Below are 14,366 nucleotides of genomic sequence, written 5' to 3' on the forward strand. Positions count from 1 at the left end.
TGTCTATGGAGATTGCATGGCTGTGTGCTCAATTTTATACACCTGAGCAACGGGTGTGGTTGAAATAGCCGAATTCACTAATTTGAAGGAGTGTCCACATACTTTTGTATATATAGTGAATTTTGTACTTTGACAATGTAAGTAATTTATGTCAACAAAGTCTACTGAATTAAGAGAGAGAGAGAGGAGAAAGCGATGCCTCATGGTGTGATTGACAGCTGGGTCCTATTTTCTCTCCCTCAGCTGGAATATAATGATGCTCTCAGGCTGTGACTCCGGGGGACGCTGTTAGCTCACCCACAGAGAGGTGGTGCTACATGAAGGACTCCTGAGGAGCATCTTCAGGCACAGGGTCCACTATAAAGGATTGCAGTAAGTCCACTCTACAGGGTTGCAGTAAGAGAGGAGGATGGCTGTTACCATGGTGCTGCATGGGGAGAAAATTGAGCTAGAGGAGCTGTGCTGGAGTGGAATGGTGGTAAAATTGAAGAAAAATATCTGATAAAAGGGATAGTCATGTTACATAATAGTTAATCACCTGATAACTGACAATTGCTGACTCTTATACCAGCAAAATAAAGAAGCTACTCACTAAGTTAATCATTTATTTAAGTTACAAACCATGGGAATTGAGGGGTACAACTAAACACGTACAAATAATGATGAAATAGTCAAAGTAGAAATGGAAAATGAGACGATTTTCTGAAAATAATACTTAGACAGGAACTCAATGGGTGACAATGAAAACAGTCCTGTAAATAATTAATGTTAAATTGATTGTTCAAGGAAGCTGTCCCGTAAAAAATTGTGAAGATATCAAAGTAATCAAGATCAGATGCAACTGTGAAAGTCAGGGAACATTAGACTAGTCAATTTCAGTCTTACATTCCTCCTTTTTAAACCAAGAATAACTCAATGCAAAGACAATGTTCCCTGCAAATAATTTATTCAGGTATACAAATACAGAACATCTCTTGGTCATTTCTCAGAAAATAGGTACATCTTGGGTGCCTAGCAAATCCACTTGATTTCATGTGTTGGATGTGTGCTGGTTGCAACATGTATCATGATTTAATACAAAATGAAAGTATTTTGGAGACAGAATTTGTTTTATCAAATACATGTTCACTGACAAAGGAGAAATATACTGTAACATGAGTGAAATGTCTCGAAGTCATTAGTCAATCTTCCGTTGCGTTTTCAAACTCAACATTCTTGACGCTAAGCCATACCACTGAAAACTTTATTGTAGAATGAAAACAAGTCCAGTTAAAAGATGTTGCCATTGCTTGACTCGTCAAACACAGTCTAAACATACGGATAAACCAAAGACTATTGAAGAGGATGACAGATGGATACATTGGGCTCAAAAGCATTCATACAATGAGTCATTTTGCAATTTATTTTCATTTTGACTTGTGCTTTGGCCTTTAAATATGCAACTTAGCTTCTTGCTGGATGTACCTCTAATGAGTTCATTAAAAAGAACACATTTCAATTAAATGTCTAATCATGTTAAGAGATGTTCTATTAGTCATTAACTTTATTCAAATAGAGGCTTTCAAAAGATCTTCCACTTTTGTGCAGAAAGGCCCTTCTCAATCTCATTCTGAATTACATACATCCACAATCCTAGTGTATGATGTGCTCAAAGTCTTTTCCAAAGTATTCTTGCTCATTAAAATCAAAAGGACTTTGTTTTGTTCTTTCTCCCAATCTGGTCAGAACCTCAGATCTAGAATGACAAAGTTTCCATTCAACCAAGCAACTATATGCTCCAATCCCCGGACTGGCCATGAAAGAAATGGAGCCGTAGTTTCCAGAGGCTTTGATGAGATCTGAAGGACCCTTAAACAAGCTCAAGTACCTATAGAGAGAGAAAAATACAGGTGAGCAGAAAGAATAAACCATGTAGCCTCCATTTTTCCTAGGCTGAAAAACCTCTGATACACTTCACGCAGCCCAAAAAAAGAATCCAATGACAAACTTAATGACGTCCAATGATTTTTTGAATGTGCCTGTTAAAAAGTGATAACCCAAGTATACATACAGTAAAGTATACACACTAAAAGGGTAAAAATAATGTTTTGAGCAAAATAGTGTTTTTTAAACAAACTTCAAGGAATAGGGCATTCATGAGTTGGTTTGATGGGAAGTTGTGATGTCATCAGCCTTCCCCCTTGCTAGAGGAGCAATAGAGAACAAAAGAGGAAAAATATTTCGTTCTTCTGTATTAGGCCATGTCATCTCTAAACCACCCCTCCACCCCAGAGATATTTTTATTATTATCTCAAAAACGACCTCTCCAGAATCCATATGACGGAAATCCGTCACAGTGACGGAGAACTTTAATCCGAGTTCCCAAACCAGAGAAAGACTGTGTGAATGCTAAATACATAAGCAGAGTCAAGGGCACGGTTTCCCAAAAGCATCTTAAGCCTAAATTCATCGTTAGAACATTAGTAGGAGCATCGTTAAACCTCCGAGCTGTTTCAAAATCAAATCCAATTGTATTTGTCACATGAGCCGAATAAAACAGGTGTAGACCTTACAGTGAAATGCTTACTTACAAGCCCTTAACCAACAATGCAGTTAGAAAAATAAGTGTTAAGTAAAAAATAAAAATAAAATAATTAAAGAGCAGCAGCAAAATAACAGTAGCGAGGCTATACACAGGTGGTATCGGTACAGAGTCAATGTCCGGGGGCACAGATTAGTCGCGGTAATATGTACATGTGGGTAGAGGTAAAGTGACTATGCATAGATTAACAGAGAGTAGCAGCAGCGTAAAAAGTGTGTGTGTGTGTGTGGGGGGGTAAAAGCTGTTAAGAAGCCTTTTGGACCTAGACTTGGCGCTCCGGTACTGCTTGCCGTGCAATAGCAGAGAGAACAGTCTATGACTAGGGTGGCTGGAGTCTTTGACAATTTTTAGGGCCTTCCTCTGACACCACCTGGTATAGAGGTCCTGGATGGCATGAAGCTTGGCCCCAGTGATGTACTGGGCCATACGCACTACCCTCTGTAGTGCCTTGCGGTCAGAGGCCGAGCAGTTTCCATACCAGGCGGTGATGCAACCAGTCAGGATGCTCTCGATGGTGCAGTTGTATAACTTTGAGGATCTGAGGACCCATGCCAAATCTTTAGTCGTGCCCGGTCGTGTGTTTGGACCATGATAGTTTGTTGGTGATGTGCTCGGTCCTCCTTTTCCTGTAGTCCACAATCATCTCCTTTGTCTTGATCAAGTTAAGGGAGAGGTTGTTATCCTGGCACCACACGGCCAGGTCTCTGACCTCCTCCCTATAGGCTGTCTCATCGTTGTCGGTGATCAGGCCTACCACCGTTGTGTCGTCGGCAAACTTAATGATGGTACTGGAGTCGTGCTTGGCCATGCAGTCATGGGTGAACAGGGAGTACAGGAGGGGACTGAGCACGCACCCCTGAGGGGCCCCCGTGTTGAGGATCAGCGTGGCAGATGTGTTGTTACCTACCCTTACCACCTGGGGGCGGCCCATCAGGAAGTCCAGGATCCAGTTGCAGGGGGAGGTGTTTAGTCCAGGGTCCTTAGCTTAGTGATGAGCTTTGAAGTCATTATGGTGTTGAATGCTGAGCTGTAGTCAATGAATAGCTTTCTCACCTAGGTGTTCCTTTTGTCCAGGTGGGAAAAGGGAAGTGTGGAGTGCAATAGAGATTGCATCATCTGTGGACCTGTTGGGGCGGTATGCAAATTGAGTGGGTCTAGGGTTTCTGGGATAATGGTGTTGATGTGAGCCATGACCAGCCTTTCAAAGCACTTCATGGCTACAGACATGAGTGCTACGGGTCGGTAGTCATTTAGGCAGGTTACCTTCATGTTCTTGGGCACAGGGACTATTGTGGTCTGCTTGAAACATGTTGGTATTACAGACTCAGTCAGGGACAGGTTGAAAATGTCAGTGAAGACACTTGCCAGTTGGTCAGCGCATGCTCGGAGTACACGTCCAGGTAATCCGCCTTGTGAATGTTGACCTGTTTAAAGGTCTTGCTCACATTGGCTATGGAGAGCATGATCACACAGTCGTCTGGAACAGCTGATGCACTCATGCATGCTTCAGTGTTCCTTGCCTCGAAGCGAGCATAGAAGTGATTTAGCTTGTCTGGTAGGCTCGTGTCACTGGGCAACTCGCGCCTGTGCTTCCCTTTGTAGTCTGTAATAGTTTGCAAGCCCTGCCACATCCGACGAGCGTCGGAGCCGGTGTAGTACGATTCAATCTTAGTCCTGTATTGACGCTTTGCCCTATCCCAAAACCATCGTTTTTAACATTGCACTTGAAAACACTCGTAATCTAACACCTGCCTCAGACCACTCGCAGAACAGCTTAGTGCGTTGTTCGATGCTTTTTCCCCCCTCCCAAGTCACTTTATACACAGAAGATCTCTGCTAAACATAGAATCACATGGTTTATCCATCTCTCTGTAACTGCCAATAACTTCAGAACAAAGTTAACAAATACAACGTTGCCAATGTCTTTGCAATTGATACAAACAAGCAATGTATAAAATGATAATTCAAATGAAAACTGAGATGATACATTAACATATAAACAGTAGGCTATAGGCCCATTTCAATCATACTGAAATACATTTCATGTTCAATCAATTGTTTTATTTTGCTACTTGTAGGCTACTGTCTGCAATTTGTCTCAACATATGTCATGCCGTGTAGCCTAAAGTGCGCAATGACGTGCCAAATCTGTGATTTAGTGCATTATAATAGGGTAAGCATTAGAATATGCCGCCTCACTATTTGCAGCTGTACGTGGTAATCTTTCTCTAGGAGCTGATCCGTCAACAGTATTGTGAAATAATAAGTTAAGATAAGGTACGATTTTAAATGGAGAAAACTGATCCGAGAGCAGCACTCCCTTTCTTTCGATCCCATCAGTATCGACTCATGCTCCAACGACGCACTTAGTGACCGTTCTCTCTGCGTGGTGTTTTGGGAAACGCATGTTACATCTTCGGCTGTTGTAGGAAAGATGCGTCGTTAAAACCCTCGTAAGCTTAAGTTCCATCGCTATCGGGAAACCGGGCAGAGTAAAATACAATACAAAACAAACCTTGATTGTTCCTTGACTGTTTGCAGCAATCAGCACATTGGACTCCTACAAGAGGACACAAACACAAACCATGAAACTGTTAAATTAGTACTCATGGTTGATTGACAAACATTATTTTAAAAAATTATTATGCTTTTACTAAATGACAATACTGTGGCCTCAAAGAAGAGCCTGTCTATAAATGTATCCATAACATTCAAACAATATCATCAGGTTATTAACTTCACATTTGGTGGAAAAACTGTAGAAAACTGAGCTATGCTGGTAAGGGAAATTCAATGCAAAGAGAAAGGAACGATGTTGCTACCTCGCTCTCCAACCAAGGCCCATTAATTAAGGAAGAAACTGAAGTGAAGAGGAAATTGCAACTTTTGGAGAGGTCGTTATTAAAATGCTTCATTATTGTTAAAACCAATGCGTTTTGACCCATAGCCTTCATCAGGGTTTTTCAAAGGTGGTTAATTTAAGCAGTGACATACCTTGGTGTATGACTGTGTTGCCAGGTATTTCAACCCTGTGTTTTTCTATTTACCAACCATGGACATTGTAGGTGGGTTGATGCGTTTGGGATTGTGACCATTATCTTAGACCAAACTGTTTGTGTTTTGAGCCATTCTTGTGTGGCAGTTACTTTCCCTTGTGTCAGAGAGTAATAACATGCTCCACTGGACAGTGGTGTCCTTCTTCCTGGAGGAACGCCCTAGTTTCTTATAGACCCTATACTGGGAGCATTATTAAGGTCACAAGACAGACATTTGTTGTCAGAAAATATTTAGTTTGCAGCCGTTTCAAGAGGCTTAACCGTAACGCAGACATATAAAAGAGGATATCAGACATGAATCTCCACTGATCTGACTGACACACAGTTCTCTTGCTCACCCCGTCAGGCATAGCTCTCCAGCATACGGCGCTGACAAACTCGTTGGTGTCGTCCTCTTTCTTGTCTTTATCCAGCACGCTCTTCACAGTGTCAAACTTGAATGTCAGCAGTGTCTTGGACAGCCCCTTGTAGTAGAGATAAAGTGAGTTGTTCTCACTTCCTGCAGCGAGAAGAATGACATCATTGTCAGTGATTGAACTCCAAAATCTGCCGGTTCATCAGATCTTTTAGTACCCATCATATTAAAAGTACTCACTATATCAAAGTACTCACTACATTTGAAAGCACCCTAAATGCATTCTTAAACAACTGAAAACACATCCACGATTGGTAATTGAATAGACTGTCCCCAAACGTCATGAATTCTAAAGCCATATATGAATGTCAATCTGATTGTGTCAATCTGAGTAAAAGCATTTTCACATCCACTGAAGGACTTTTCCAGTTCCACACAGCATGCAGCTGTCAATGCGGTCCCACTTACCACACGCAACATAGTCTCCATTGGAGGCAAGGCCAACAAAGTTCTTCTCATTGATGTGGCCCTTGAACGAGCGCAAGCAGTGGGGCTTGTTTACATTCCACAGCTTTAGCTGGCTGTCTGTTGAGCTGTGTGGTACAGAAGAGGAACTATGTCAGCAGAACATGTACTTCAACTACGAAATATGGTATTTTTCATTTCAGATCAGGGACTTAACAGGAAAATGCTGTGATATTTTGGGGAACATTTACCATACGGTCAAATTGTCAAACTGTGACATTCCTGAACATAATTTGATTGAAGAGACTTACGCAGATACAATTTCCTCTCCGTTGACAAACTTAGCGTAGGACACAGCTTTCCTGTGGCCTTTGAACACCATGATGGGCTGTTTAGTGTTGCGGAGGTCGTAGTAGTGGACACAGTGGTCTGGGAGAAAACACAGAAAATGACTGTTTTAAAAACTTGTGCAATGCATGTTAACTCATCCTTCACACAAAAAAAATTTATGAAGTGCAATGCATGTTTCAACTCATCCTTCACCCAAATCAATACATTGGAAGAGGTTTGGAAGAAGAAGTAGCATCACAGATCAACCTACCTGCACATCCAAAAGCAAGGTGATACCTCGACGTCGGACTGAACTTTACACAGCACACATTTGCTTTGGCCTCGATGCTGGCGACTGAATTGTCAAGGTTGGTAGACCATAACTTCACTGAAAGACAAACAAAAACCAGATACAATCCTAGATTAATAACAAAACACCAAAGATGTTGAGACTAGCAATACGTTCCCTTTAAACCCAGCAGGCATCTTGTTTATTAGGACCTTGGGAGAAATGCAAACAAACGACTGCATCGTTTCAACATTACCTTTTGCATCATCAGAACCAGAGGCTAGAAGCTTGGGATCCATGAGGTTGAAATCAACACTCCAACACCTTTTCTCATGCTCCTGGAGGAACATCACAGGTGTGAAACAAACATAACTGACTTTTATAACGGAATAGATATCCATCTACAGACAGTGTAAATATCTAACTAGCCCAGGAATACTGGGGTACATATTTTAGCAAAGGTTTACTTTGAAGACAGAGTGCATTAAATATGTATTTCATACAGTACATCTGCAACAGTGTCTGTTTCCATTTAGTAATGGATTGAGTGTAGTGTCCAAAGAAAATCAAACAAAAGTAAAAGCTTCTGGGTATAGTAGGTGGCATTAGTAGCAACAATCTCCACAGCTGTGGTTTGTTTGTTCCATTGTATTAGAGCAGTGGTATTTGAAAGGGGGGAACCTCGGGGGAATGAGCGCGCCAGGTGCATACCTGATAGACTTTTGACCTTTGGCCAGTGAAACCATCCCACAGGATGACTGTTCCCTCGTAGTCGCTGCTAGCCAACAGATTCTTGTGGTAGCTGCTCCAGCTGATACAGCTGAAATACAAAACACATGGGGATGTAAGAGCCGAGACCTGTTCTTCCATGTTTCTATGAGGATTAATGAATATGCTTGATAAAGAAAACAGATACATAAATCTATGCCAGCATTTAAAATAATATCCAGAATAGGGCACCCACTGTAAGGTAATAAACATTGTTTAAAAGTGTGTAGTTTCTATTGTAATACAGATGGTAATTCTCAATGTTAAGACAGGTTGAAAGGTCACCTGATTTTGGAGTTGCACGTCATTTCATTGACAGGGTAATGTATGTCCACAGCATCCTGGATCACCGTTCCATACTCAAACACCTTGATTTTCTTGGTGACGCCAGCGATGGCAAAGTAATCACAGTCACGGTCAAATTCAATGCTGCAGAGACGAGAGCGATAGAGAGCAAAACATCAAGCTCAATAGCCATTAAGAGGTCACATCAAACGAGTAACACAATGGTGAGTTTAGTTGCGTGCAATGAAGCATTATTTCATCATAAGAAAAAGCATGGTAGCATCTTAAAAGGCCCCCTATTCCCTATATAGTGCACTACTTTTGACCAGTACTATATAGGGAATGAGGCGCCAACTGTGAACCACACTATGTCTCCCATCAGATTACATTAGTACTTTTCCATAGAGATAGATAAGAGATAGAGCTAGCAACAGACATAGTGGTGCCTTCAGCTACACTCTGGCGGCAAATGGAAGATGTATTGTGATACAAGAGCGCCATCTGCAGGTCAAAGTGGATACTAAACATTAGGATTGTGCTAAATCTAACAAAAATATAAACGCAACATGCAACAATTTCAAAGGTTTTACTGAGTTACAGTTCATAGAAAGAAATCAGTCAATTGAAATAAATCCATTAGGTCCTAATCTATGGATTTCACATGACTGGGCAGGTGCGCAGCCATGGGTGGGCATAGGCTCACCCACTTGGGAGCCAGGCCCACCCAATCAGAATGAGTTTTTCCCCAAAACAGGGCTTTATTACAGACAGAAATACTTCTCAGCACTCCCCCTCCTCAGACAATCCCTCAGGTGAAGAAGCCGGATGTGGAGGTCCTGGGCTGGCGTGTTTACCCATGGCCTGCGGTTGTGAGGCCGGTTGGATATACTGCCAAATTCTCTAAAACAACGTTGGAGACGGCTTATGGTAGAGAAATGAACATTCAAATCTCTGGCAATCGCTCTGGTGGACATTCCTGCAGTCAGCATGCCAATTGCAGGCTCCCTCAAAACTTGATGGATTATCTTGGTAAAGGAGAAATGCTCACTAACAGAGATGTAAACAAATTTGTTTATAAAATGAGATAAGCTTTTTGTGCTTATGGTAAATGTCTGGGATAATTTTTTTCAGTTCATGAAACATGGGACCAACACTTTACATGTTGCATTTATATTTTTGTTCAGTATAATTAGCTAAGCCATCAAAGGTTTTGGGTTTGACAGTTGAGGGTTGACATTACCTAGAGACAATACTGGAGCCGTTGTAGAGATCACTAGCATAAGACAGGGTCGCCAACGGCCGCACAGAGTTGTACCGTGTGAACTTTGAGAGACACTCCATGAAATCATCCAGTTGATTTAGGTTCCTGCTGTCATCTAAAACAAGACATGACAAACAATAAATATCTAATCCTGAACACCATTAGAAAGTAAATAATGTTTTTGTTGTTTATTATCTGATTCGTCCTTATGTCTTGTGAGCGCCATGCAAGTCAGCCAGAGGGTAGGAGCCTCAAGCCTAAAATAGATTCTGCAAGATAATGCAGCTCAGTCAGCTAAAAGTTAAACCTAGAGGGTTGTTGTTACGGTCATTTGTGGGAGATACAATCACCCTTCCTCTTTTGGAATACAAGGACATTACTTTACCCAGAGAAGCCTTTTAAGTAAAATTCGACGGAAACCTAGAAGGTACCTGTTAATCGGGTCATCCGGTTAGAGAAGTAGCATTGCTCCAGATCTTCAAAGTGCGCTGTGAGCCTCTTTCTCCGCGAAGCCAGAGTGCTGTTGTACCACGTTTGCCTCTTCCCCTTTGGTAAAATAGAACATTTTAAATCACAGACAGACACTAAACACATGCATTTGCAGAACGTGAACCTGAACCCCCAACATCAATGGTTCACTATGGCTGCGTCTCGATTCTCCACCCTTCCCCCAAAGTGTAAACTTGCACACTTTCTTGCATGGATTTAACAACACTCCAGCCAATTCTTACACCAATCCTATGCTTTTAAATCCATGACTAGAAGTGTGCTAGTGCACACTTCTGGAGAAGAGTGGAGAATAGGGATGCAGCCTCAGAAAACTAAAGTGGGTCAGACTTACCTGGGAAGTTCCACCAAAACCTGGTGGTTGACTCACGTACTCTGTCGAATCTATAAGACTACTGTAAAGGCAAGAATTAGTTTGTTACCGTAAGTATATATCAGTGTGTCTCCTGTAAAAGCTCAACTTTTAAAGGATATTCATACAGAGATCCCAAATGTATATTCTGAGTCAGATAATTACTTTGGTCCTTTTGCAAGACAACCTAAAGTACCGGACAGAATTTTGTTTTACCTGGGTGCAGGTGAGGGAGCCTCGAAATTTGGCACAGTGCTGTCCAAGTTACGATCCATGTCACTCGTTGGTGAGTACAGTCCACTCATTTCCTAGAAAATGCACAATGTACTTAGTTTTAAAAACTCCTCAAAAGACAGCCTTTACCTGCATTTCTGCACATGAAAACCAAAGAACACAGAGGAGGACTAAGTTTATCACATTCTGGGGCGGTTTTTCTGGGACACATATTTTTTTGTCCAGGACTAGGCATAATCTGTGTCAGGGAAACCAGATCTCTGACTTCTAATCCATTTCAGGAGTACAGAAATGTTAGGAGAGCTAGCCATGTACATTATTTTACCTCAACACGCTTGATATCCTCCTCCAAAAAGTTTAGCTCCTTCTGCAACTGCTCCAGTTGCTGAATGATTAAACACACAATAACTAATGGTTATTTCCTCACATAGATTAGTACTGTAAGTAAATATTGAAACATAAAATGAGATCCCAAACAGACATTGGGCACACCTCTCTTTTATTTCTTCTTGCTTCTTTGAGGAATTCCATTAAGATCTGACGTTGAGCAGCTTGTGATTCCTATGGGAATAAACAGACAGAGTTAATGGTCGATCAAGGTATGACTACAAAGCCCATATCCACTTAACAGGATTAAAGTTATGAATAAACAAAAGAAAGTGTATATTTGACCTGCAGATATTTTTTGGGGGGTTCAAGTTTCAACTTTATTTGTCCCAGAGGGCAATTGGTTTTGCAGCAGCAAGGAGTGCATGAGGAGAAATACCTTGCTGCTGGTCGCTGTACGAGCATGCACACCTGGGTTCGATAAGGGGTTATGTTATGGTTAACCTCAGTGAGGTTATGGTAAGGGTTAGGGAAAGGCATAAAAGTTAACATTGGGTGAGTGTAGCCTCCTGTAGCTCAGTTGGTAGAGCATGGCGCTTGCAACGCCAGGGTTGTGGGTTCGATTCCCACGGGGGGCCAGTATGAAAAATGTATGCACTCACTAACTGTAAGTCGCTCTGGATAAGAGCGTCTGCTAAATGACTAAAATGTCAAATGTGTACCGCCGTCTGCCCGCCATTAATTTCCTGCTGGTTAAATATACACTGCTTAAACAAAATATACATACTGCTTCCAGCTGTTTCTTTTTCTGTACAAGGAGTTCCAGCATCAAGTTGACATTAGCAAGATCTAGGTTCTCTTGGTCTGTGCCCAGGACGTCTTGGAACACTTGCCATCTTGACCCATTCTAAAAACAAGATAAATATACAATTAGGTAGGCACTTCTGGTAGATTGGGTTAACTGTTGGGTTCCTTCACTATTAGACCACCTCATACACACCAACAACAATTGCTAGGGTAAAGTTTTAAGGGCGGTTTCCTGGACACAGACTAAGCAGAGTCCTGGACTAAGAAGCTTTTTCAATGAAGATTCTCCATTGAGGTTGCTTTTAAATTGAAGACCAGGCTTAATCTGTGTCTGGGGAAACTGGCCCATAATGTTGTTGTCTGCATTTTGTTGTAATATTTCACCCAGGTCTGGTTTCTTGTGCAAGTGTGTGTATGAGACCTGATTCGCTGAAGCACTTACCGGATGGTCCATCTTCAGCCGTTTTTCATCTGATCTCTGTTTTTGTTTGAGAATAAGTTCATTGACTGTAATCAAAACAAGAGCTAGCATTACCATTGAGGAGGAGTGATGTATTGGAAAGGTTCAAAGATTACTTTTGACCAGGGCTCATACAACAGTTGTGCACTAAATATGGAATATGTTGCCATTTGGGACAAAGCCTGTGACAAGGCTGTAGGGAAGCTTGCTATACCACAGATAATTAATGCAGCCACCTACATATCTAGGAAATTGTTTTGAAACCTCATCTATATCAAGAGACACAAACCTACCAAGAAAGTTTGGATAGAGCTGATCCACGTTGTCAATGATGTAGTTACATTTTGGGCACCTATTGCTGTCCTCCAAACTCTGCCGAATGCACTTGTAGCTGAACCCAGAAATAGAATGCGGTATGTTAGTTCAAGAAAACCAGCATAGTGAAAAATGAATGGTGCATTGGTGGAGGATACCAAAGGAACTAGTTAATATTGATGAATTGTACTAAAAGCTATAGAAATTAAATGGATGTACTGTAGCCTATCGAATGTCATCAAGTTTGCTTACCAGAAACTATGTCCACATTTTGTCATGTGTGCCTCCTCAATCATTTCAAAACAGATTGGGCTGAAAAGAAAATGCAATGCAACATCTGGTTATTAATTAGGAATATTAACCTTACTTTGACAGTGTTCAACTATTGAAGTGAGAATAAATAAGTGAGAATAATCAATGAGTCTGTTTTAATGATATGCATCTGAGCTTTTGTAGCTACCAGGCTAGCTAGCTGCCAAACGGACATTGTAAACAAGAATGCACTCAAATTGAGCTAGCTAGCTAGCTAGATATAATGACCAACCAAGTCAGCAAGCTAGTTAGCTAGCTAAATAAGTTAGCCAAGTAGCTAGCAAGCTAGCTGGCATTTTGCAGGAAAACTCACCACACAAAATCGTTGCTTTTATCTTCGTAGGAATTCAAGAGACCATTGTAGAGAGGTGCTTGGTGGAGAGGACGTTTTCTGCTGGTGCCAGAAGAGGATGAACTGGGTCTGCTTAGAGTGGCTAAGCTTCTTGGAGACTGGACAACCGCTGCAGGTACGAGCAATCCCTCGCCAGTTGTAGCCAGAGTCCGTGAGGGCACAACATTTGAAGAATTGTTCACATTCGCACTAACGTTACCGCCTACGCTGGTGGAACCGTTAGCATTGGTAGTGCCACCGGTACTGCTGCTACTTGTCCCAGGCCCTGCTCCACCGCCAGTTTGCTGTTGACGGTTGCTTGACATAATTCAAGCCCGATGCTCAACTCTTCCAAGGCCAAAGGCTTGTTGTAGTTCAATGCATCCGGGCTCCGCTATTTAGCTAGTTAGCTAATGTTAGCTTGCTAACTAATGTGTGCTAGCGAGCTAAGATAAAATAACAATGTACGAATACACACAAGCTCGCTGTTACCTAACTTATTTAGGTGAAATTGTACGATATTGTCAACAAGTCGATCATAACAAAGTTGCAAGAATTATACAATCTTCCCCGCTGTCTGTCTACGTTTAGGGAATTAGAAACCATATATTCAATCTCCTCGGTTACACAGATGTCTGACACCAAACGAACCTACATTCCTGGCAAAGATGAATTACTGCCCCCTACTACGCAGGAGTAGTACGTTATAGCAACAAAGGTGCACCCTGCCTGCACTGAATGAATGCACCCACACCAGTAAAATAGGAGATGCAACAAAATGTAGAAAATCATTTATATCAGGTGTTGTACTTACATCTAGGATAGTATTGTGTTTTTGTAAAGTATGTTATTTACTTTTTATTATTTGATATACATACACTACCGTTCAAAAGTTTGGGGTGCACTTAGACATTTCATTGTTTTCGAAAGAAAAGCAATTTTTTTGTCCATTAAAATAACATAAAATTGATCAGAAATACAGTGTAGACATTGTTAATATTGTAAATGGCTATTGTATAGATTGTTTATGGAATATCTACATAGGCGTACAGAGGCCCATTATCAGCAACCATCAGTCCTGTGTTCCAATGGCACGTTGTGTTTATCATTTATCATTTTAAAAGGCGAATTGATCATTAGAAAAACCTTTTGCAATTATGTTAGTGTAGCCGGCGCGGTCTGCTCGTTGCCGACTACTGCGTTGTGTTCCGGTGCACTGAAGACAACACACTGGCGTACTTGAAGGCACTTTATTGTGTACAACTCCCTCAATCTGTTCAACATCAAAGAGAGAAAATGTTCAAAACTCTACCCTCGACCAGAATCCGCCT

The 14,366-nt window shown here is 41.4% G+C and overlaps 1 protein-coding gene across 2 annotated transcripts; it reads right to left on the minus strand.

Moving 5' to 3' along the window:
* Positions 1 to 929: 929 nt before the first annotated feature.
* On the minus strand, positions 930 to 13,689 carry LOC121580912 (E3 ubiquitin-protein ligase COP1). Of its 2 annotated transcripts, none has more exons than XM_041896098.1 (20): positions 13,018 to 13,689; positions 12,645 to 12,704; positions 12,371 to 12,468; positions 12,060 to 12,124; positions 11,598 to 11,717; positions 10,976 to 11,044; positions 10,809 to 10,868; positions 10,466 to 10,557; positions 10,232 to 10,292; positions 9,822 to 9,936; positions 9,370 to 9,505; positions 8,130 to 8,273; positions 7,788 to 7,896; positions 7,333 to 7,411; positions 7,059 to 7,175; positions 6,769 to 6,886; positions 6,461 to 6,585; positions 5,976 to 6,136; positions 5,097 to 5,141; positions 930 to 1,867 (listed from the first exon to the last, which is right to left on the minus strand). In XM_041896098.1, the coding sequence occupies exons 1-20, from the start codon at positions 13,359 to 13,361 to the stop codon at positions 1,850 to 1,852; spliced, it is 2,136 nt and encodes a 711-aa protein (XP_041752032.1). In that variant the 5' UTR covers positions 13,362 to 13,689; the 3' UTR covers positions 930 to 1,849. The 2 variants fall into 2 exon arrangements, with proteins under 2 accessions (XP_041752032.1, XP_041752031.1); XM_041896097.1 differs by having other exon boundaries at positions 7,333 to 7,414.
* Between the last annotated feature and the right edge of the window lie 677 nt (positions 13,690 to 14,366).

This window comes from Coregonus clupeaformis, chromosome 14, assembly GCF_020615455.1.
Source record: "Coregonus clupeaformis isolate EN_2021a chromosome 14, ASM2061545v1, whole genome shotgun sequence".
NCBI classification, from domain to species: domain Eukaryota; kingdom Metazoa; phylum Chordata; class Actinopteri; order Salmoniformes; family Salmonidae; genus Coregonus; species Coregonus clupeaformis.